The sequence below is a fragment of the Emydura macquarii genome, unplaced genomic scaffold (assembly GCF_026122565.2).
Source record: "Emydura macquarii macquarii isolate MOO-44397 ecotype Brisbane River unplaced genomic scaffold, CSIRO-AGI_Emac_v2 contig_2768, whole genome shotgun sequence".
NCBI lineage: Eukaryota > Metazoa > Chordata > Testudines > Chelidae > Emydura > Emydura macquarii.
Window position 1 is genome coordinate 42,051,831 of NW_027132905.1, and position 23,511 is coordinate 42,075,341.

The 23,511-nt window shown below is 50.1% G+C and overlaps 1 protein-coding gene across 1 annotated transcript in view; it reads right to left on the reverse strand.

Moving 5' to 3' along the window:
- The window catches only part of TMEM88B (transmembrane protein 88B), a 39,388-nt gene continuing 15,877 nt past the window's right edge, over positions 1-23,511 (reverse strand). Inside the window, exon 2 of the mRNA XM_067567239.1 lies at positions 1-2,420. Coding sequence (XP_067423340.1) covers positions 2,151-2,420 — 270 coding nt within the window. The 3' untranslated portion in view covers positions 1-2,150. The remainder of the gene's footprint in view (positions 2,421-23,511) is intronic.

Genomic DNA, 23,511 nt, shown 5'->3' on the forward strand with positions numbered 1-23,511 from the left:
AAATACATAAATTAATCTTTAATGTACAACGAGGGGCCCCACTGGCCCGGTCACATTACAATGGGCATCACGCACGAACAGCCTGTACCGCCGGTGCTCAGATAGCGAATGAAGAGCGGCCCCCGTGGCCGAGCCCCCAGCGTGGGGTTTATTTATACACTAGCAGTTGAAATGGTTACACTCGACAGAACAACAACAGCAACTGGGGATACGCGGCTTCCAGAGGTCACTGTCCTGCAGCTCAGAAAGGCCTTCCTAGCCCTGGGCTTCAACGCCACGGTGCCCTGGGCTGTGGAAAGAGACCCACACCCCAGCCAAGCGGACATGCTCCCTCCCCGCCTGCCTCTTCATGCTGCGGGATGGAGCAGCACTGCTGTGCGCCAGTCGATGAAGGGCTCCTTGGGCTTGGTCCAAAGCCAGCTGCCGTTGGTGGCCAATGGTTCAGGCTCCATGTTAGTTCTACCGTACAAACCCCTCCAAACTGCAGGGGAAAGTTGCTAGCCAGAGAGGCCTGGGGAATGAAACCCCTCCTGTGTCGACAGGTGCATCCTGGATACCACGGAGGCCCGCGTGCCTCGCCCGGCCCTGCCACCATGCCTCAGCCCTGTCTGAGGTGGGGAGCATCGTCTCTATGGCCCATTCAGTCCTCGGCCTGCCTGCGGAGACTGGGCATCAGGTGGTTTCGGCGCGTGCTGGCTGCCCGCCTGGCTTTTGGCTGCCAAACGTTCCCAAACCTTCTACCAAAGTGACCCACCAGCTGCATTGGTCTGATTTTCAGACCCACCGTTCTATCTATACAAGGCCCAGATTCATGAGAGGGGCCCAAAACCAGACGGCAGCGTCTTTCTGCACTGCTGCTGCCGCCTCCTCCCCCTCACCTCCCACCGAGGGGGCACTGAGCACTGCAGCGCAACCCTCCCCCCAGCATCCTAACCCTTATCCCGGCCCGGTGCAGAGGAAAGGTCCCAGGGCAGTGTGGGGCAGAAAGCGAACCCTGCCTGCGCTCGGCCTGCAGCAACGGCTCCTCGCCTGAAGGGCTGGGCCCAGCTCTTTGCTCCAGGCATTGTGACCCCCTCTGCCAGGTTGCAGCACAGCTCCGGTTTGGCCCAGCTGCCCCGCCATCAATGCCCAGAGTAGGGAGGCAGTCCCAGCTACTGTGGAGTGAGTGGGGGTGAGCTTGCTCTTCCCCCTCTCCCATCCCCAAATCCTCCTCTCCGCACCAGGCCCACAACCCATCTAGTACCTTGCCATGACTCACCGTTTGGGAAACACAATGCTGGACAATACCCAACTCTAGCAAGCCATGGGGTGGCCATCAGATTTTAATAACCACCACCAAAGCCGGCCGGGTTCAGGCTAGCCCCCTAGGGGGACGGTACCCATAGCCCGGCAGAAATCCCCCGAGTCTCCTGGTCCCCACTAATCACAAAAGGAACATATTCACCATTGTAACCAGCTACAAAAGCGGCTTTGCAAAGCGGGACGGACAGAGTCAACGTGCAACAAGGCGACGGCTCCCGAGTGTCATAGGGGCCCAGGCTCACAGGCGCATTTGAAGACCCGCGCCGCCACAATGGGATTCTAGGCAGCAGGGGCCACAACTGACCCCTCGTGGCTGAATGTGTTTTTTACAAGGGGGGTCACTTCTCTGAGACAAAGGACGCAGCTGCAGGGTGTTACTTTTAACCACACGGTTAATTTCCCCCTGTGCCTGTAATGCCGTCAGCAGCCCCCTTCAATCACTGCTCAGTCTAGTCCGTGACTTAGGGGGATCCTGTGCTCTGATACCAGGCAGACAAATTTGGGAGCCATTGAGAACCACAGGGTCTGTCTGTGTCCAGCCGCCTCATTTCTATGTCCATGAGTCCTGTCTCTGCTGAACCAGCAGGGATATGACAGGCCCCACGTTAGTAACAGGCCCTCTGACACTCTTTCCAGCTCGCCTTTGTCCAAATGTGCCTTCCATCGCAATGGGCAGAACCTGCTGACGGATCCAGCTACAGGACAGGGATTCGTTCCAGACCCGGCTACGTTCCTCTGGCTCTAAGGGCAGCCTGACAGCTTACGCCTAGCCGGACTCCGGATGGTGACTTTGGGGGTGCGAATGGGGGGGTGCATCACGGGGAGCTGGGGGAGCTGGTGCAGCGAGCTCAGACCCAAGCCTTGACTTGAGTGGTCCACTCCTTAGCACAGCTGCACAGCCCTCCCTCCTCGTACCAGCGCCACTTCACCCCTTTGTACAGGGCCCGGGCGTAGGGCTGGAAACACTGGAAGAGGCGGAGGCGCCGCGCCAGGCTGCAGTAGACCACCATGGCCACCACGATGAGCGGGGACATGATGACGAAGCCGAGGATGATGAGAGCAGAGGAGCTGTTGTCGTCCAGGATGGTTTTGCAGTAGTAGGCAGTGGAGTGCAGCACCTGCAGGAGAAGGGAGAAAGGGCAAAGCGGGTCAGAGGCTTGGGGAGGAGACAGGCGACAGGCTGAGGTGTTCTTCGCAGTATCCTGCCAGTCTCTCAGTAGCTCCCAGCCCTGGCCTGAAGCAGAATCTGTCTGTTCTCAGCCAGACAGCTGCTGCCAGCAGCCCAGGCCTGTGGATCAATGGGATTTTAATAGGAATGTCAGAGGGTTGTTTGTAAACACAGCTAGCAACCTTTGTGCCAGATGCACGGGCAGAAAACTCAACAGCAAGGGCCCTCGGGACAGCACGACCCATGGAAGCATTTCAGAAACAAGCAGAGTGCCCCTAACCACAACAGAAGGGAAGGAAAAGCACAGGGCTGGGAACCAGGAGATCAGGGCTCTCTGGCCTGCATGTATTAGAGGGAAAAAGCCCCTCCCCACTCAGGTGGGATACAACAGAAGGTCCCTCCTAGAGACCAGCCAAGGCCAGGCTTCCCTTGTGCTCAGCGCTACACAGATACAGGATACAAATCCCTGCCCCAAAGACCTCACAGGCTAAATAGCTCACAGAAGTACAGAGCGCTCTCTTCACAGACGGGAACTGAGATGCAGGGTGTGTCTGCATAGGATAGGCTCCTACCTGGGTGTTGCCTCTAGCTCCACCCCCCGCCATATCCACACACACAGCCCTCTCACCTGAACGTGGTGGTGCTTTCAACCCAAGCTAGCTGGCCCAGCGAGGCTAGAGCTCAGGTGCCACTTGCATTTGGCCTGGTAACCCACCCACGTTACAGTACGGACACAAGCTAAACCACTCCAGTGCTGATAGTCCTCCAGTGCCGTCCCACAATTTCCCCGTGTGTCCAAAAGGGCATAGAGGTTCTTCAGCAATTCCCTGGGAAAGAATCCTAGAGGGGCTCAGCTTCCTGTAGTGCAGAAACCCAGGGGATACGCCCCCCGAAGTCCTAGCGACACTCATGGGGTGTGCAGCGTGAGGGAGGACACTGTAGCACGGCAGGGCTTGCGGCAGTGTAGCTATTCGCCCCCACGCTAGGCTAATCCAGGTGCCGATCACCTGGGCTGATCCTGCCCAAGGTCACACAGGGACACCATGACAGAACCAGTGACTGGACTCCTCCTGGATCTCTGTCCAGTGCTTTCACTCCAAGACCAGCCTCCCTCTCTCTTCCCAGCCAGGCCTGGCAATCTCCAGGCTGCACCGTGAGACTCACAGTACCTCGTTCCTCAGGCGTTGAGTTAATCAGCCATCATTGCACGGCCAGGGCATTGCGTGCAGATACTGGAGAAGGAAGTGTTAATTATATTGAATCTCCCCTAACAATATACTTTTGTATTTGCTGGGTTTAAATTGAATACAAAGGCTACAGGGACGCGGGCTGCACAAGCAGGTCGACAATGATTGAAAAATGAAGACAATACAGCTAGATCTTCGCTTCGAATGACGGAGAAAGAGGACGGGAGGTGGGATAGACGATGTTGTGGTTAAAGCAGTGGTGTGGGACCCACAGCCACGCCGTCAGTTCAATTCTCAGCTCTGGCACACATTCCCTGCATGCATCAGCACTTCCCTAGCTTTCAATCTTCTGCTCATCTATCATCATATCCCTGTCTCCTACCCAGCGCCTCCTCAGACTAAAATCCTTAGGGCAAGGACGGTCTCTCACCATGTATTTGTACAGAGCCTAGCACAATGGACCCACCATCTCCGTTAAGGCCTCTAAGCACCATTATGATATTAATAAAAATAACAGGAGTTCCAAGCGCAGCCACCCATACACTTTGCAGGAACAGATGATAGCAATTTCCCCTTGTCTCTTTTCCCTTTTGTCAGGTTTCTCTTTCTTTCACAGTATCCCCACAGCTGTACAGCAAACACAACCCATCAGGTTTTAAACAGTCCGTATTTGCTCCATGTGGCGGAAAGGGCAGCCTACGACTAAAGGGAAGGCAATGAAAAGCATTAACCCAAAGACAGAAGGAATGCTCTCGTCAAGCTGCTACTGCCCTGCCAGTGCTCGGCTCTCTCCTCCACCTGTTCAAAGAGAGAAAAGACTGTTGGAAGATCCCTCCAGCTATCGGAAAGGCAGTCCCTGGCTTTCTCTTCTGATCTGACCTGACGTGCTCACAAAGGGATACAGGGATATTCTCTGCTTCTTGAGACATTGCAGCCTGTCATCTGGAAGCAATTCACTTTGCTTACCAACTGGAACTCCAGACCTTCCAAGCTAATGGTCCAGGCACTGCTGAGTTTAATGGGGGAGCTTAATGTTCCAGTCCTTGTTGTCTCATCTCTCCTGACTTGGCTTCAATTTGTGGTCTAGGTTTATGATTTCACAGGGATGCTGTCAAATCATAGGAGACCCAACATTTAAGGTCTGCACAGAGAAGCTTCTATAAAACCTAAGCCACTTGGCCCCAAAGGGGATGTTGCTCTGCTTATGTGCAGAAAGTGCGGCCATTTTGTTCTCAGAGTTGCTGCACCCTGTTATAGAGGGGACGCACACACTGTGCTCTCTCTCATGGAGACTTTGTTATGGCTAATTCTTGTCATTTTTTCATAATCTAAAACAATGTCACTTTGGGTCCATTTTGGTTGCCATTTGTATGTAAAAAACATGATATGATGGTTTCAGTTAGGCATAATTAATCCACTGCACATACAAATTTAGCCAATGAACTTTTCTTTGTAACTCATACATCTGTAAGAAGGGGCTGCTAGATACCAGAATGAGTATAGAAGGGATAGCTAGAGAGATAGAGAGAGCTTTTCTGCTGCCTCCTTTCCCTCACATTATTTCAGCAGGTGGTTATAGGGGGAGGCGGGCTCCACTGTAGCAGATTTTTGCATGCATTGTTGCTAACCTATGGTTGATGCATTTCATCCCTGCTGCAATGCTATTGCCACCATCGCTCACTCACTTCCCTAGCTCACTGGGGTATCTTGGCACTTACTCACTTAAAGCCTTTGAAAAAGCGAAGTGTTAAGTAACATTGGCACTGGATGCTGAATTGCAGTCGGAGAAACCCCTCCATTCCTCTTCCGTGCTGCAGCCCGTCTGAACGGTGCTTCCACTGACACCCCTCAAATGAGCCAAACACAACAACTTTGGAAGAAACAAACAAACAATCACCCAGGCAATCCAAACCCAGCAAAAGCATTTTCCAAAGCTCCCGGTTTCAATCTGGAGGAAGTTTAGACAGGTCAGTTACAATCTGCAGTTTTTGTCTGAACGACTTTCTTTGCTGCAGTCCCTTTTGTTTCAGCCTCCGCAGCGCTGACCTCCCTAAATCAGTCTCCTTGCTGAGAGTTTATTTTCCAGGACATGCAATTTCAAAATTATTCTCCTTCCTCCCCTCCTTCACAGAGCACTGATGAATGGCTGATTTTATGTTTTTAATCTCGGCCCCACTGATTGGCAACTCTCTCATATAATTAATGCAGAATTAATTGGAAGCAAGTAGGGGAGCAAGGATGTTTTCTGAGAATAGCTGATGGGGTTGATGTCAAGGTCAATTGATTCCGTTTGATGGAAGCAAATGAAAACTCGAAGTCCCCCTCCCACCCCAGCTCCAAAACGACTGGTCGCTGCAGAGACCCAGCCAAGCAAGAAATTAAAAATCAGCCCAAGCTCCATCAGCCAAATGCAGCTGTCTCTTAAAAAGGTCAAGCACTCTGAACTGTTTCACCAGCCGGCTGGTTTTCTGCCTGCTGCCTTGGATGCAGTTTTCACACCTTCCCTCTGGGACTGCATGCCTCCTTCAGGGCCTTTGCACTTCATTTCACATCAGTTCCCATTCAGCCCTGGGCTGACCAGGCATTAGAGCATCTCTTGAGCTAGAGAAAAGACAGAATTTGGTTATGGTGAATGGAAAGGCGATAGGGACTGCTAGATACTGACAGACCCTGTGGTTCTTTTGGGCTCTTTAGCTCTCAACCCGACTAACACAGGCTGGGGTCAATGCACAGGCTCTCCCAAAGTTCTGACTGGAATAATCAGTCAGAGAATGCATTACAGAGTAGACAACAGGTGTAAACAGAGTCAGTGGAGAGCACTGTTCTCAAGGAAGTTGTAACCATTTATACCAGGAACAGAATCTGGAGCAGAATTTGTTAAGCTCAGAGTTAAAGAGCTGCCCACTGTGTTTGTTTCCCACCACGACAAGTGCAGTACTGTGTCCTGAAAAGTTGTTTATTATTATTATACTTATTACTGGGAAAACTGGAGCTGTGGGAATCTGGAAAAAACAGCACATGGTCCAAATGATCTTGGTTTTGATTTTGTGAAAACCGAAGTCCCACCAATAAGGTTTTGCAAAATCGAGACCAAAGCCAACTCTGGTTCTTCCTGTCTCTGATCATTATTAGCCAGACTTCACCTGGCTGCTTCGTGGGGTTAAAACGTGGAATCTTTTATGACCCATTGATTGTCAGAAATTTGTCAGTTTCACCAACCAACCTCTCATGTTTATTAAGAATAAAACTTTAGTGTTGAGAACTAAGCAGTTGACATTTTTTGTACGGTTTATAGCCTTGAGATCAAATTAAACTGCACAGTTCAGGCTTTTCAGGTTGAAATATTTCTTTGCTTAGCCCTCTCCGTTCCCCCTTCCCCCTCCATGACTGAAGCTGAACAGAGAGCCCTACACTGTGATGTCTTCGATTTATTCTTGATCATTGGAGGTTTTCAAGAACAGGTGGGACAAACACCTGCCAGGGATGATCTAGGTTTACTTGGCCCTGCCTCGGTGCAGGGGGCAGGACTTAAGGACTTCTTGAAGTCCCTTCCAGCCCTACAATTCTGTGATTCTGTGGTTATGTCCTATTGAATCAAGAAGGAATCTTTCTATTGCCTGCAAGAGACTTTGGATCAGGCCCCAAGTGATACTGCAGTCTTCCTGCTACATGGGAACTGACTGTGATGTGGGGCTAGACTGAAATCCCTCCTTATTCCTTCCCCTATCCAACCAACCTCCTGTCACGGGGGCCTATAAAATGAGCTAGCCTGTCAAATGGTAAAAAATATCTGTTTACTTAAGCAATAGGCAGGTCTGCAGAATTATAAGGGAGGGACACGGACATAGTGGTCTAATTAAACCTTTAATCTGACAAGTGTCATATCCTTTTTGCAATAAAAGAGGCTCAGATGGCCGTCTGGAGATTAAATATATGCCGTGACAGGTGGTTTGCCACAAATCAGGCGCCTGCTGATATTTCATTTTCTTCCATAAAAAATACATGTTAAATCAGATATTACTAGCAATGCCAACGGTGGGGGTGAGGGCGGTTTTGGCACACTCCCATTGTGTTTTTCCTGCCAAATGATTAAAAAATGCTTTACAAGCAGAAATAGGAGCCGCCTCTGGACTGGACTGTGGAAGCTGTTCAAAAAGCGTGCAGGAATCTCACACAGCCATTTAGGATAGGACATAAAGGAGGACATTGTATTGAATTGGATCTGTCAAGGGATGGGCAGAATGTAATCACCCACCCTGGAATTTGCTCAAAACGATCGATCTAGGTTTCTAGAAGGTCACCCAACCCCATGGCATTTGAGACACTGGGGCTAACAGCCCTCTTCTTGCAAAAAAAAAAAGCATCCTGGGGTCTTTCATGACATGTCATGGATAGAATAATGTCACCCATAAGTCACCAATAGCATTTGATCCAGACCGAGATGCTACTTGAATGTCTCTCGTGCAAATCACTGACCTAGCTGAGTCCTGCTTAAACCTGTGAAATTCAGCAAGACTGCAGCACCAAGAACTACAGTCACCTAAGTCTGGGCCTCCTTAGCTCTTCACACTCATATGTGACCTCCACTAGGAAGACTGGCAGAAGGACCAAGCCACAACAAAACTTCAGCTAATACTGCCAGGACTGCAGCAGCATTTCAAAGAGCATCGCAATCATCAGGGATGGAAGGCACGCTGTAAATGAGCGATACTACCACTGGCGCGAATGGGAGGTGACTCTTGCTTCAGGACAAAGTTGATCTGACTGGCTTCTCCCTCCGAACTAAAGGATATAATAGTATCCCCATTAGACTGCCTTCTTCCTCCACTATTTTTCCCTCGTGTTTTTGAACTCTTCACTCTTCTCCCTAGAAAACCACACACCTCAGCTGGTGTAATGTACTAGCTTCCCAGCCCAAGTACAGTCTGATTATCCTATTTGAAAGTAAGTGACGAATATGTAAATGATCATTCACTGACTCCTACTGCAAAATGTTTTCAGCTGATTCATCTTAGGGACTGCAGATCTAATAGCACCTTAGAGGTCAGGTCTTTTAATGTCTCTGTATTAATTCCAAGCAGTTCAGAACCCTGTGCAGAAGAAACAGGAAAATATATGGACAATGCTTCCTGGATGCTTTTTACTGTAGATAACTGATTCCCTATCGCTGAGTTTGTAGGATGAATAGCAGAGTAGGTTAGTGCCTCAATCTTGACCTGGATTCAAATCCTGCCTTGTGGATCACAGTGTAGGGAACAGACCTGATGTTTCCAGCCTAGTCTTCAAGGGAGCTTCCAGTGCATGGAGGGCAAGTGAGATGTTTGTATGTTGGCGCACAGGGATGTGTACAGGGAATTGTGGGAATGGCAGTGGAGGATGTCTAGGCTTGACCCCCGGTTCCCATGCCTTTGCTCCCATCCAGCTGCAAAGTGGGCTCAACCCACACACCTACCCACATGAGCTCACCAGCTCATCTACTTGCCCTGCGGTGCACACTGAAGGGCTCTAAATGCGGACCATAGGGAGGTCTGCACACATGGACGGCCTGCCGTGTAGACATACCCATAGAGACTCACGATGCTGAACTAGCTGGGCACATGTCACAGTGACAACAGCTAGCCTGTGCTCCAGAGAGCTCCGGGTGTTGTCACAAGTCAGAAATGCCGGGCTTTGGCAGAGCAGTGGGGGGAGCCAGGACTGGAAGAGCAGGGGGCACTGCAGTTCATGCCCAGGATATATGCGGGTCTGTAAAGAGGACCTGTAACATGCGCAGGTCTCGCTGCTGCTATTTGCCCCTGGTGAGGAACAAATTCACCAAATGTTATAAACACATTGAAATGCTCTGATCAGACCCTCTCGGCAGTATCATTGGTGCCCCTGCCTGCCACCCCGTGCCAGCAAAAGGGAGCATTCTGAAAGCAGGCTGGGCCCCTGGGTCACAGCCCCCCATTACTGTGTTACTCACACAGTCTCCGGGTGCGTTTCGTCATTTGCATGATGTGATGCTGTGCTCGAGACACAGGCTACATCAGCCCTGGGATGTACAAGTCCCCGGCAGCCTATAGATAGAAGATATGAAGCAGCGATACGGGAGACCTACAGGCTGGTTGTTTAGCTTTTAGCAGAAGGATCTGAGGCCAAAAAGCCTTAGCATGAGTAAGTTAGTCACAAGTGACCTCAGGTCACAAGATATCATCAGACATCAACGCTGTGATAAACGAGGAGGCCTAACTGCTGACAGGTCACCACAAGAAACCATTTGATGCCAGCTTGGGTGTTTTAGGACAGGAACATCAGCAGATGTTCAACCATAAGATTGCTGAAGCAACCAATTGACACGTATGCTAATGAGTTTCAGCTAAGTAATATACGTGGTAACCTCTAGGATAAGGCTATTATTAGGGTGAGGCCGTTTAGATGTGGATGGAGGCGGCTGGAGATGTTTATGAATCATCGTGGTGGACATTGAGCTGTATAACAGCGCTAACTACGGCCAAGACCAGTGAGAGCTTTCGGCATGCCAGAGCTAGGAGAGGACCCTCGTGGATCACCATCTGTCTCATCACTTCTAGGTCACCACAAGGATGGTCTGCATGCACCTTTGTTGTGACCCCGGCCATTAACCCGCTTCAGTATCTTTGCTACCTCCTTGTTCAGCTCGCCACGTTTGTGTGTTGACCCGTTGTGTGACTAAAACCACTGCAAATCCCAAAGGCTCTTCCTGAGCGTCAGTGTTGCCACTGTGCACGCCAGGGCTCCTGAATGAGCAGCAATTCTAATGTCTCCAGGCCCCACCCAGGGACTAGACCCCACCGAACCTCAGAGCGTTAACTGGGGATTCTGACGCAGTCAGTAGAATTAACACGCCAACAATCGGTCAGGCAACAGCCCTGCGTGTCTGTGAGGACAGAAGCAGCAGAGAAGAGGGGCAGGGAGTTCCTTACTCTCAGTTTTAAGGGGGCTTATGCTGCTTCAGGCAGGCAGTGACTAGAGGAGGGGGAGCGTTATTTGGAAGAGACCCAGGCAGATGGGTTTGCTCAGGGAGCAGTCAGGACATTGTGCTACATGCCAGCCCCTGGGCTCAAATCCACCATTCAGCCACCAGCTGCAGCACCAGCTCCAGCAAAGCAACCTGGCTGTCCCCCAGCACGGTCCTGCTCTGCCCCCTCCCCAGCAGGCACAGGCAGGGCTGCCACAGCTCGGCCTCTCTGCTGAGATTGCACAGGAGCAGGACAGTCAGCAGGGAGGTGGATTCTGCTCAGCTGCAAAGATGCCCAGACCCAGCTACCTGAGGCAGTAACCGCCTGCACTCCCTGGAGTCACACAAGGCACCTAGAGACAATAGGTTCAGGATCCTACTAGCAACGCCCTGAGCCACCCACATCCCCTCAGCTTTGCCTCTTGGCTGACCCTGTGCAATGATCCTTGAGAGAGTCTATCAGGGCAGCAGTACCCAACAAGAGACCCTCCACCCCTCACAGGTTGCAGCTGATGTTTATGCACAGGCCAGCCCCTAACTTCCCGGACCCAGTTGGCTCCTCCCTCTGCTTTATAGCCCCTGTTGCAGGAAATGGGGCTTAATCACATTTCCCCACGTGGAGTGTGATGAGCCATTGGCCCTAATTAGCAGACTGCAGGCAGCAGTGATCACTGCAGGGCAAGCCTCCTGGGGCAGGGTTTTTAACCCCTTCAGCATCAGGGCCACGCCCACTCTCACAGACTCGGGCACTTTGTTTTGCAGGTGGAAGCTCGGGAAAGGGTTTTGCGGGAGGGGTATGCAGGGGGCAATGCGCGTGAGCTGAAAGGCAGCACCGATGCGGGTGGGAAGAGGGACATAATCAGTGGCGCTGCCCAGCTGCTTTCAACCGCATTGCCCTGATTGAGCTACCATGCTTTGACAAAAATAAAAGCAGAGCTGGGCCCAAACTGCTACCTCAAACCCAAACTCCTGCCCCAGAGTCTGTGGGGAGAGCTGGGGGTTGGATGTGAAGCCCCAGATGTGAACCCACCCCTGCTGTTTGGGCTCTGGGTTGGAAGAGCAGTGGTTTTTTTGGGGCCAGCTCAGGAGAAGGGGGAAACGTAAGGGAAATAAAATAGCAGTAGGTGCATCAGGATGGAGATTAACTGGCAGAAAGGCAGGGGACGAGGGGCAAGAGTGGGATAGTCGGGGCCTGCAGGTCAGGACTGAGGGGTGTCAGCAGAGCTGTTTGTGGGGAGCCCAGGGCTGGAATAGCGGGGGGGCTGTAGGGCAGGACTGAGGGGCCTCGGCAGGGCAATATGAAGGGCAGCATGGGAAAGCAAGGTGGTGCTGTAGCTGAGTGGGCATTACGGCAGCGCCCTGGCCCTTGCCAGTGGCACAGGGAAGCTTGGCCAGTGCCTGCCTCCTTAGTGGTCCACGTCCTGCGCTTTCATCTCTCGTGAAGTTCTCCCATACGTGCACTGAAAGCCGTAAGAAGACGTGTGGGAGCCAGGAGAGAGCTGGTGGTATCGACCTGAGCCCCTGGCTTCTCCTGACCCTGGGGAAACCTGCTCCATATAATCAAACCAGAGCTGAGCGGGGGAGCGGGAGGGGACTCCAGCGATGGCAGAAGCTTTGAAGGCAGCATCAGAGAAATCCTGAAGGTCGTTTTCCTCCCTTTTCTAAGGCAGGGGTTTCCGTGTGTGATGCCCCCACCATCCCCGGGGGTGCTGAGATAACCACTCCCTCTCCAGGCTCTCCTGGGACTGCGGCAGCAGTAGCAATAAAGCCAGGTGCCAGAACCACCTGTGAGTTGCAAGGACTGAGGCTGTGACAAGCAGGAACGCTAGGAGCTGGGTGGTAGGTGCCAGGTTGCTGGGGGCGGTTTGGTTTTGTAATTGATTTTTACCCACTGCATAGATCCATCACCAAGAAGGTCAGAAGGGACCACGATGATCATCTAATCTGAGCTCTGGCAGCACGTGGGTCATGGGCTTTTCTGAACTGAGCTTTGGCTTCCGTCACAACGAGCCGACAATGTGACTCTCTGGCCAGGCGGCAGTGCGTGCCATGCTGCTGCTCACGTTATTCTATCCCCACAGCGACTGGCTGGCCCCAGGTCACGGAGCTGGATTTCAGGACTCCCTAACTGAGTCTCAGCCACCGCTATGTGGGGAGCATATATAAGGCCAGATCCTGATCCCTCCACTCATGCCTTACTCCGGAACGATTTCTGTAGTGTTACCTGAGGAGTAGGCAAAGAGTTATTTGCACTATTCCACATGAGTACGGGTGCCAAAATCAGTCCCATATATATTGCTGTGCTAAAGGTGATAACAGCAGTCGTCTTAGATCCAAAGACAATCACAAAGCCAACAGGGGTGACAAGCACTTTTAAAAACAGCAGAAGGCACAATCAAGCGCCTGCATGCAGTAAAAAACACCTGCAAACAATGATGCTATTCACCCAAAGCACTGAGCTGCACGGCAAGGCCAGAGCTAGCCCAGGTGTTCTTTACAGGCGCTTCCCTGGTTGCAGACACAGAAGTTAGGGTGCCAGTTGCCGGTTGTGTGTTAGAGGCAAAAAGCACAGAGGAGCAGTGGGGATTGTGACCCTGAGAAGAAGAGAGAGCTTCTTGGGCACAGAGCGTGCTGGAGCGGCAGATTTGGGGGTTTCTGCTCTGGTTTGCGTCTGCTGCGTTCAGGGAAGCGGGACTTTGTATGTGTTTTGGGTAAATCGACCCACTTGTACCCAGACCAGAGCAGACTCATATCACTGATTTCTCCACCTAACGGGAACAATCCTGCAGAGACCCTAGAATTTGGCTAACGGTTCAGGCCAAAGGATAACAATACGCTATGAGACGCGATCATGTCTTTCATCCAGGAGCATCACAAAGGACGTGGCTGCTGCCCACCACCAAACTTAGCCTGTCTAGAGCCCTTGACAGCCACTGACTAAATTCCTGACTCACCCAGCTGGCAGATAAAGCAGCCCTGTCACCCTACTCCCACCTCTTCACACACAGGTGGGGCTCCTCTCTGCACAGCAGCAGCTTTTGCTGCCACTCACGCAACTGGGCTGCTTCTCCCTCCATTCTCCTGACTGCCGCTCAGCACGCCCTCGTCGCTCAGAGCCGCGGAGAGCCATTTGCAGTGAAGGCCGAGGGGGCTGGAGCATTTGACACCTGATGTCCAGGACAGGCAGCTCCTGTAGGGCAGACCCAGCTCTAGTCCTCTACGCAGCCTGCTGGTGCTGCTGCGCAGTTACTATACACTCTGCCTTGCCTCTGCTGCTCTCCTATGGATTTCTGCTTCGATAGCACTCATGCCACGCAGATGCCACAGATGTTGTCCGAAGGATAAAGCTAATGAGGCGAGCAGAGAAAGAATATTGCAGGCGCGAGCCTTGGTGAAGGAGAATCAAAACAGCGGAGTAGAAAAGCCCCTGCACTTAGTTATCCACCGACACAAGAAGGGCAATTTTCCGAAGCCTGGGCCTGAAAAGAAAACACACTGGCCTAATTAGGACATGTAATGTTGGCATTGGAGGGCAAAAGTCAATCCTTAAGCGGATATGGGCTTGCTAAGGCCTGTGGTATGGAGGATGCTCTGCTCATCTTTCAGAAATCACTGTGTCCCTGGAACAGAAGCAGAGCAGCGGAAGCACAGGCTATGGTTCATTCCTGGAATGGACCGGCTGAAGTCCAGCCCCATACAAGAAACTAATTCACAGTAAGCTACGTGAGTTGCAACGCGCCCAGCAGTGATGGATGAACATTGAAAAGATCAGAGTTTGGGCTCAGAGAAACACCACAGGGTTTGGATGCTTCTATGAACTTCTTGGGGCTGCCGGTTTAGGCTGGGAGGCTTGGGGGAGCCCCTGAGGTTTGTGGTACCGATCCCAGGAGGAAATGCTTTGCTCAGGAACGCTTGCTCCTTTTGCAGATGGAGTCAGAAGTGCAGGAGCAAACACAAACATTAAAAATGAGGAGAAAAAAACCACTTGGACCTAGAGGAGTTAGGCGCCTAACCTTCCTTGGATGCTAGGAGATAAGCGCAGTACAAAAGCCTATCTAGGATAGAACAGAATGGAATAGAGAAAAAAGAAAAAGTTACTGGAGCATTTCAGAACCTCCAAACAGGCTCATCTGAGAGGGTTTTCTGTCCTAAAATCATGCAAAGAATCACCGGGGTTTCTGTGTCTTTTCTGAAACTACTTGACCCTAGAATAGAGGGTCAGAAACAAACAAACCAACCAACCCAAAGATGAATCTGCAGCTAGTGTCTGTATTGGGACTAGCCCAGGCTGGATCCAACAGCCCACGTTTAATGAAGCACTCCCCTAGGATACTCAACCCTTGGCTAATCATGTTTCTGCTTTAATAATTGACAACCGAATGGGCCATTTCAAAGTCTGCAGAGAAGCACTCAGCAGGTCTACTAGTCTAGTCAGTCAGCTGTGTGAGACAGAGCAGCCATTCAGTACCACGTCCCTAATGCAAGTCTAGTTCAATGGGGCTAGAAGCATGTTCTTAAGCAGTTTGGTGTCCTGATGTGTCAGCCTCTTAGATTCTGGCATAAGCAGTGAAACTAAATGGCGATTTGTTCTTAACATTCAGACTCTTGTTCCTCTTGTAGGCATCAGGCACCTCCTACTCTGAGCTGCTCCCTTTGTCTCTTCCCTCCTCAACTTGCTATTATAAAATGGCTTGAAGCCATTAAAAGCTTTCAACCAAAGGCTTGAAGCCCTTAAAACCAAGAATTCTTTTGAAGGGAACAATTCCCAGGCTTCCAAGCTGAATGGTGAGTGACCGATCGGATCCCGGCTTTCCCCCCATAACGCTGTATGTAATATTGCAGCTTATGGTTCATTGGGTTGGATGTTGAAGAAACATGACTGCTGGTTGCTGTTGTTATGACCACAAAGTGATTTCTTGGGTTGTGCCTGCCCACCCCTACTATATTATGTCCCCAGAGGACTCTGAGCGTTGGTGTCCAGTAAATAAAATTGCTGGCACCTTTCGCTTTATTAGTGAAACACCAGCAAGATCTTCGGAAGAGCAGAGAAATTAACGGGGAAACCAAACAACCACGTGGACCCCAGGGAGAAGCAGGCTCCACATCACGGGCCCCCGTAGCTCATGTAGCTCCCAGTTGGGTTTCGCCAGTAATCATTTTGGTTGCCAATTCGTGGTTTTTGTACGTGTTTGTGTGCGTGTGATTAAATGTCATTCCATGAAAGGGCCCAGGCACAAAATATTTCCTGGAAGAAATAAAGCAATGAATAACAAAAGCACAGCACTCTGTTGGGAAAATCCTTTGCCAACTCAAAAGTCCAGCTGGCGTATGCATTGACAGCAGAGGCACCAGCCATCGCATGCATGGTTAGAAAGCTTTCAGTGCACCTGCAGCAGCTTTGGAGTCAGTTTTGTAGACACCGATGGACCAAAACTATGAATAGCCTGTGTCCAGTGACCCCAGGGACGCTCTCCCTATGCACTTCCCATCACACTTGCTACGCTCAATGGAGACAGTTTGTCTCCGGGAAACTCGAGCTCGTCACCGGCCAGCCGGCCCAACCCCTGAGTCTGAGTTCGAGTCGCTAGCGCAAGCTGCCGCCCATGCCGCAGTGGCCAGGCTGCGGTTTTTAACGCTCTAGCGTAAGCAGCGCCAGCGTGTCTACCTAGGCTGGGAATCACGTCTCCCGCCTGCAGCGTAGACACAGCCTCTGTGTTCGGTTCATTGCGGCACACGCCGGGGAGATGCACGCTGGGCTCTCTCGTGGGAACGTTGCCTTGGTTCCTTTTGGTTTTGGGTGTCCACGTGGTCAAAGCGAATGTAAGCCACACCCTCTGAGCGTGGCGCTCGAGAGAGGTTGAGGCGCCTGCTCCAGAACTAGCTGAGAGCGCGGCACATTGCGGCTCAGGCAGTAGCGGCTCCTGCTTTAAGTTCCAGGTTCAATTTCTGCTGCCAACAAGCCAGCCGGGGAAATGATGCTACACTACGGCCAGTCGGAGAGAAAGTATCTGTGGGATCTTTGTGTAAGGGAGAAACATACTATTCCTCTGGCATTACTATTACCCCTCCTTCCGGCAGCCTTTGAAATTATCCAACACTTAGGCGTTTGTAGCTGCCCAACTTCCTTCTACCATGCACGCACAACTGCCCTTTAGAGCATCATGTCCAATTCCCCACCCCTCCAATCATAGTCCCCTCTGACTCCAGCACAGCAAAGATGTCCTAAGTAACCACTCACCTTACGGCTCCCCTGGTCCCCTTGGGGGGTGGTTCTCTGTGCCCTGGGGCATGGATCTCCATGGTGCACAGACTGGGATTCAGAGCGTGTGTCAAGCCCGGAATAAGTTGGGCATGACTCCCTGATGACTGCCTGTGTCCATCTAGAGGCACTTCTCCCTGTTCCCCTTTAAGGTGCATTCACAGACATGTTTTCAATAGCGCCTTCGATTAGTCCAGCCTCGCAGAGCACCACCATCTCAGAGTTTTCAACAGAGCTGCTGTTAGGCCCATGGTCTCACCGGCCTTAGGGTCACTTTAAATACACAAGCACATCCCAGCCTGTGGATAAGTTTGCTCTCTTCTGCAGAGTTCAGGGGCTGAATAACAAAGACAACAGCATTTATACAGCACTTTCCAGTACTAGGGGGATTCATGCTGACCAGCTAATGTGTTACAATTGCAATTTACCCTGTCTACACTAGGGTTTTAACACGTTAGTTACCATGAGTTAAACAACACACCACTTTTCCTAATGCAGACAAGGCCAGAGAAGTTAAGTGAATTGCCCAAGGTCATGCAGGTTAGTAGCAGAGCTAGGAACAGAAGACAAGTCTATCGGATGGATGGTGCTATGGAAGTAAGATAAGTATTATGGCTGAATTTTGCAACGGTGCCTAAAATGGTTAAGTACCCCACTCCCACTGAATTCAATGGGATTCGGACATCATCCGTATCACCCTCAGAAAATCCTATTCTGCATTAGCCAGAATGGTCCTAACCACAGCTGGTCAAAGAACGATAAGCATTTTTATCAACTGGTGGTGGTGAAATTCTTGTTTTTCCATGGAACCCGAAAACTTTCTGCTTTTTGAAAATAAAAACCAACTAAAGCACAGAGATGTTGTGCTTTTTTGTTGAAAGAAGCTAAGTTTTTCTGCAAAAACGTTTGTTCTTTTTTAAAAAATGTGTTTTTTCCACCAGTCCTTGCCCTCTCCTTTCCCGATGGCTGGGTTCCAGCTAGTGCTGTGTGTGGTTCATTCATTCCTTGCACACACATCTGTCCCCTCAATAGTGAGGACTGCAGGACCCAGACAATTTAGCTGCAGCCTCTCAGTTCACTGCCAGATGATCCAGCGTATCTAGTTTGCTCTGAAATGTATCCAGCCATTTCCCTCAGTGGGAGCATCACATTGACCCTCATTAGTTTCCTGCAATAACCAACCTTTCTGCTCGTAATTTCCAAGCACTGATCTTTATTTCTCATGCTAGCTTTTAACTTTGATTTTTTTTGGTGAAAGCAGATTAATTTGCCACTGTTTGATCCTGCAATTTAAAGCACAGGAAAAGCAGGGGTATTTTTCTTAGGACCTTGATTTTTGGTAACTTTCTGTGGCTTTTTTCCCACAAAGCCAGCAGTGCTCTGCCTATAACCTCTGATAATGGAAGAACCATTGATTGCAAAGCTATCTTTCTAATGCTCTCTCCTAATTTCACCCATGCCAGGTGCTGTCAATTCTATCCCACTCACTCCAGACCCCGGGGGAGCCTTTCATAGTTGCAAGTACCTTGGTGTTAGCTTCATGCTGCGCTTTATAAAAGAAAGGGGCTGAGAGCATCTGAAGCCACTTCATGATTCTTTCAAAGCCTTTGGGTCAAAACTATTTACACTAATTACCATGAGGCTGGATCAAAAGCCAAAGTCAAGATGCAAAAGACCAGCAACAGCAGTAATTCCCCAGGGCACTTAAACGTCAGGCTCCGTGGCTGTGATGGCATTTCAGAGAGTGAACCTGATCAATTAATGCACAAGCTTCAGCCTTTTAAAAGGAATGGGCCAGCTCTCCAGCTGATGCAAATTGGCATAGCTCTACTGAAGCCAATGGAGCAATGCTGCTCTGCGTTAGCAGGGGATCTGGGCTATAGATTTCATTAGAGCTATGTCAATTTATAGCGGCTGCGGATCTGTTAGCTCAGCCTCTCTGCTTCTGATGTTCGTGTTCCCTCCCCTGCTGTTGTAGCCCTCTCTTCCTAACAGAGCTCCCCCTCCCCCCCCCGTCCTCCCTGCTATCTCCTTTCTCCATCACCACCACCAACCTGCCTGGAACCTGGCCATCGTCTTCAGCTCAGGCCTCTCTTTAGGTCTTCCCATCTAGGCTATGTCTCAGCTACATCTATACTGACGGCGGCACAGTCGGCACCGCCGGATCTATTCCGCGGGATCGATTGAGCGGCAGTGGAGACCCGTTCAATCGATCCGGAAGTCGATGATGTTAATCCACCCCTGCAAAAAGAGTAACGCTGCATCGACGGGAGGGCATTTCCCATCGGCTGCCGCGGTAGGTAGAAGCTAGGAAGCTGATGGGAGATACGCAAGCTACTCTACGTATCTCCCGTCGACTGGCACCGAATTTCGCCGGCAGTATAGACCAGGCCTAACCCTGGCAGATTCTTTCTGCAAAACGTCTCTAAGGTACAGCCTTTCTAGTCCATCCACGTAGCTGCAACCCTTGTGCAGGCGCTCATCATCTCGATTACTGCGATATCCTTTTCTCCGGGCTTGACAAATGCAGTCTTGCCCCATTCAGACCCATTCAGAGAGATAACTTCCCTAGCCTGACATTCTGACCATGTCACTCCTCGCTTTTCTTCCCTCTCCCTTCTCCATCGCATCAGACATAAGCTGCTTGTATTCACTTTCAAGGCTCTTCACAGCCTATCCCCACTGGTCTTATCATCTCACTTTCACCAGTGAGAGGCTGATTCCTGCCTCCGATTGGCCCATGATCCCTGCCCTCCATTGCCCACTTGTTAAATTTTCAAACAAGCATCTTCATGCTTTCTCCCATACTACCTCTCATGCTTGACTGGAGCGCCCCGTATCCACAAAATTAACGCACTAGCTTCCTCCAAAACCCTTCTTAAGACTCTCTTTCTCCATGATCCCTACAAAAAACTTGACAATGATTAGGCTGCTGGTGTGTTGAGACCAGAGGCTATCATCCTGACTCATTGGACTCGCAAGTCTGTGTGTCGTGTCCATCTGTTGTCTCTTATTCTTCGATTGTAACGTCTAGAGGACAAGGGATCTCTCTTTGTTCTGTACTTGGTACAATGCCTCAGTGGTGTCCTGGTCCATAACTGGTACTTCTAAACTCTGCGGCAATATAAATAATAATAAATAATTATGCACTTGTCTCCTACCAGCCTACGTCACTGCCCTTTTCCCACTTCCCATCTTTCTTCTTTCTCCTGCAGCTCTCCAGCACCTGATCTGTTCAGTATTTCCAATGGCTGGAAGGAATAACTAAGCCTAAACTTCCAAAAACTTTCTGTAGCGTCTGCATCAAATTCCAGACCAGCCTTTTGTTCTTTCTCAATATCATCCTGGTCAAAGGGCCAAATTCTGTGCTCATGAATCAGCCAAAGCTCCTATTATTATTTGCATTACAGTAGCATGTACAGGACCCAACAGAGAGTGGCGCCCCCCAATGCGCTAGGCTCTGTACATACCCACAGTGAAATACAGGCCATGCCGGGGGGAGCTGATAGCAGACAAGACAAATGGCGGGAGGGGAACGGACTTGCCCAAAGTCACCCAGCAGCTCAGAGGCAGAGTCGGGTCTCGTGAGCAATGGTCCAGTCCCCTTAGCCACCAGGCTTTACGATCTTATTATTTAAAGCATGGAGGGCGTTGCCTAGTTAAGGACCACAGAAAATTTCCCTAATGCAGAACCTTCAAGGACAAGCATCAGAGCAAGTCTTTTGCAACCTGCTCAATGAGATGTCCAAAATCCCTTTGAGGACCATGAGTGGGCCCTATGTGGGGCAGAGGCCTTGGGCTGGTCCTCTGCACAGGGGTGACTGTCGCACAATGGACAACATGCTTCACCGATGTCGCAGCATGGCTGCCCTCATCCTCGGAAGGATGGCCCAGTGGCTAGTGCGCTAGGCTGGGCTTTGTGAGATCTGGACTCAGTTCGCTGCTCGGCCACGGACTCCCTGTGGGGCACTGGGCAAGTCAAGTATATTCTCTCTCTGCTTCGGTTCCTGATATGTAAAATGAAGGCTTCCCTACCTTGGCCGGTGAGAAGACTGTAAAGATTCTGAGGTGCAGTGGGAACAGGGACTGCGTAAGTACCATAGGGAGCTATTGTGGCCTAGCTTTGTGAGGGGCTATTTAAACAGGATGCTCTGAAATGGGTTGCAATGCTGCAGAGAGCATGCCAGCTCTTTCATGCACTCCTGAGCCTCAGTCCTGGTGCAATGGGCATGCTTGCCATCTGTTTGCTCTTCCGGGCTTGGCGTGCGGGTCACAGTGACGTGCTGAGCTTGCCTTTCTTCTGTGTCTCCACTTCCATTGTTTTCCTCCCCATGCGTTTGTTTCCTGCTTCTTTTTACTCCTCTCTTGGCAAGTTTGTTCCTATAATAGTCCGTGGCTCCAAGAGCTCGCTTTCTGGCTCTCACGCCGGAAGGGTATGGCACAGTTTGTTGTGAGATTTACACCATTGCAGGGAGAGGCAAACATCTGAGATTCCGGCATAAACCTCAAATAGTTACCCACTGGTAAAGGGAGACGTCCCAAGGAGCTTCAGCCCTCTAGAAACAGCTGTGGGACTAAAATGCTGTTACTAGAACGCTAAGCTCACATCCATCTAGCAATTTTACTGGAAGTGCAAGATTCCAGTTCTTTTAAGAGATGGCCCCTGGCCAGAAGTTTGGATCCAAACTCCAGATCTGGAGCTCCATACAGCGTAGCGCTATAATGGGCAGCACCAAAATCCAGGAACGGACTGGAGGGATTTGAAATCTAAATCTGAACCTTCCCAGCAGTTGGATGCGGTCTTCACTGTCTTCCCCTTGAAGCTGAGCCAGGGTTTGTTTCGGGCTTGTCTGGTTTTTGTTAAGCTCTACAGATATAGTTACTGCTTTAACTTGTGCCAATCAAGATGCACAATAGACAGACAATTCTGTCTTCATCTCTGAGGTCTTTGAGACAGTTAGTTTCAATCAGATATAACTAGATAACTGTATATCCATTTATCTGCTAAACACATCCTTATAAATCGGATCTAAAGACTGTCTTAATGCTTTTCTCTGCTAAACTGTTCAAGGGAACAGCCAGCACAAAATGCTGTTTTAAGTGTCGCATTTTATTCATGTTTTCCCAACCAGCCGTCTGTAGTAGGTGAGTGGCATTTCATTACAGCCGTCTCTGCTGTTCAGTCCCTGGATTACTATTCATCTCGTTAAAAAGTGCTCTTTGTTTACACTGTTATGGACAGTATAAGAGTTTCTAGAGGACCCCAACCATCATTTAATCAGGCAATGTCCTCACATAGGATAGTTTTATCTTTTCTGGTGGACCTGCTTGGGAGAAAATAAACGAGAGCACAGATCCTCGCACTGAGTAAAAAGCGTCAGACAAGAGCTCTGCTCTTCCCCTGTAAAGACTGTACAGCTAAGGATAATGCCTGAGTATAAACTTAAGGAAGGCTGCTGGAAACATGCTTGGTTGTAGCTGGCTGTGTGACTTTCAAGTCTTTACATAGGTAGGCAAAGTTAGATCCAAACAACCAGTAATAATGAATTTCTGAAAGAAGCCTCTGAGCTAGAGAGAGTATTATGTACATGTAATTCGAAACAGAAAATATGTTAATGAATTCAACGTGTTGTGCTTTTATTGTCTCCAACTGAGACAGCAATAGAAGAAGATGCTCCTATCTCATTATTTCAGACCCTGGGGATTTGCCTCTGTTTCCGGAGTGGGATCAACATTAAACAGTAATTATTAATGTGTAACTCACAAGACCGTTCTTCTCCAGCACCTGACTTTTCCTCCTCCTCACCTGTCCTCATTCTGCCCTGTAACAGGGCAAAGATTCAGAACTTCCTCCTTTCTTTCTCTCTCTGTCTCTTCAGTCTGTGTGATGCAGGCACTACTGTGACTGTAGTAGTCCTACCACCATAAGGTAGATCAGATCAGACTAGCTTGGGAATTGCCATATGTGGGCAGAGGGCCCCAAAGTGGCTGCCTGGGAGCTTCAAAGAGCATGGAAGTCTGAAGCAGATACTTGCATGGTTTATCCCTAACACCAGTCCTGGCCTGCTATCTCTCAACCTGGTACATATGTCCGTCTCCTCCTGGGACATCTCTACAGATACACTCTGCCCTTGGGTGCTTACATCTGAACACAGATTGAAGCCACATTAAGAATGTGACTCTTGTCTTGTCGGTTTCGTTTAGCTGGTTCAGATGCAAATTCAGTAAATGACTGTGGCATTTGGTAAATATCCTTTCTTGGCTGTTAAAGGCAAGAGCGGTAAGCCACAGAAAGTCGCTTTGTGGTTTATTCTGAGAGGCTGTATTCTCCAACCCCCAGAGAGCCATCAGTGGAAATCTGCCCATCATCCTCTGTTAACTCAGAACAAATTCACAGAGAGGTCTTTAAACTTCCAATGAAGTCTTAGAGACAATCCCCTAATCACCACAAATTGCGGGGAAGAGCTGCTTTAAAGTCACTGCCATCAATCCTGGCTCTTATCAAGGCAACTCAAAGAGCTAAAACCACCTGGGATCATTTAGCAACACGTTAAAGACTGCTGGTGCATTGCATGACATAACAAGGACTTCATTTGCAGAGCTATATCAATTATAT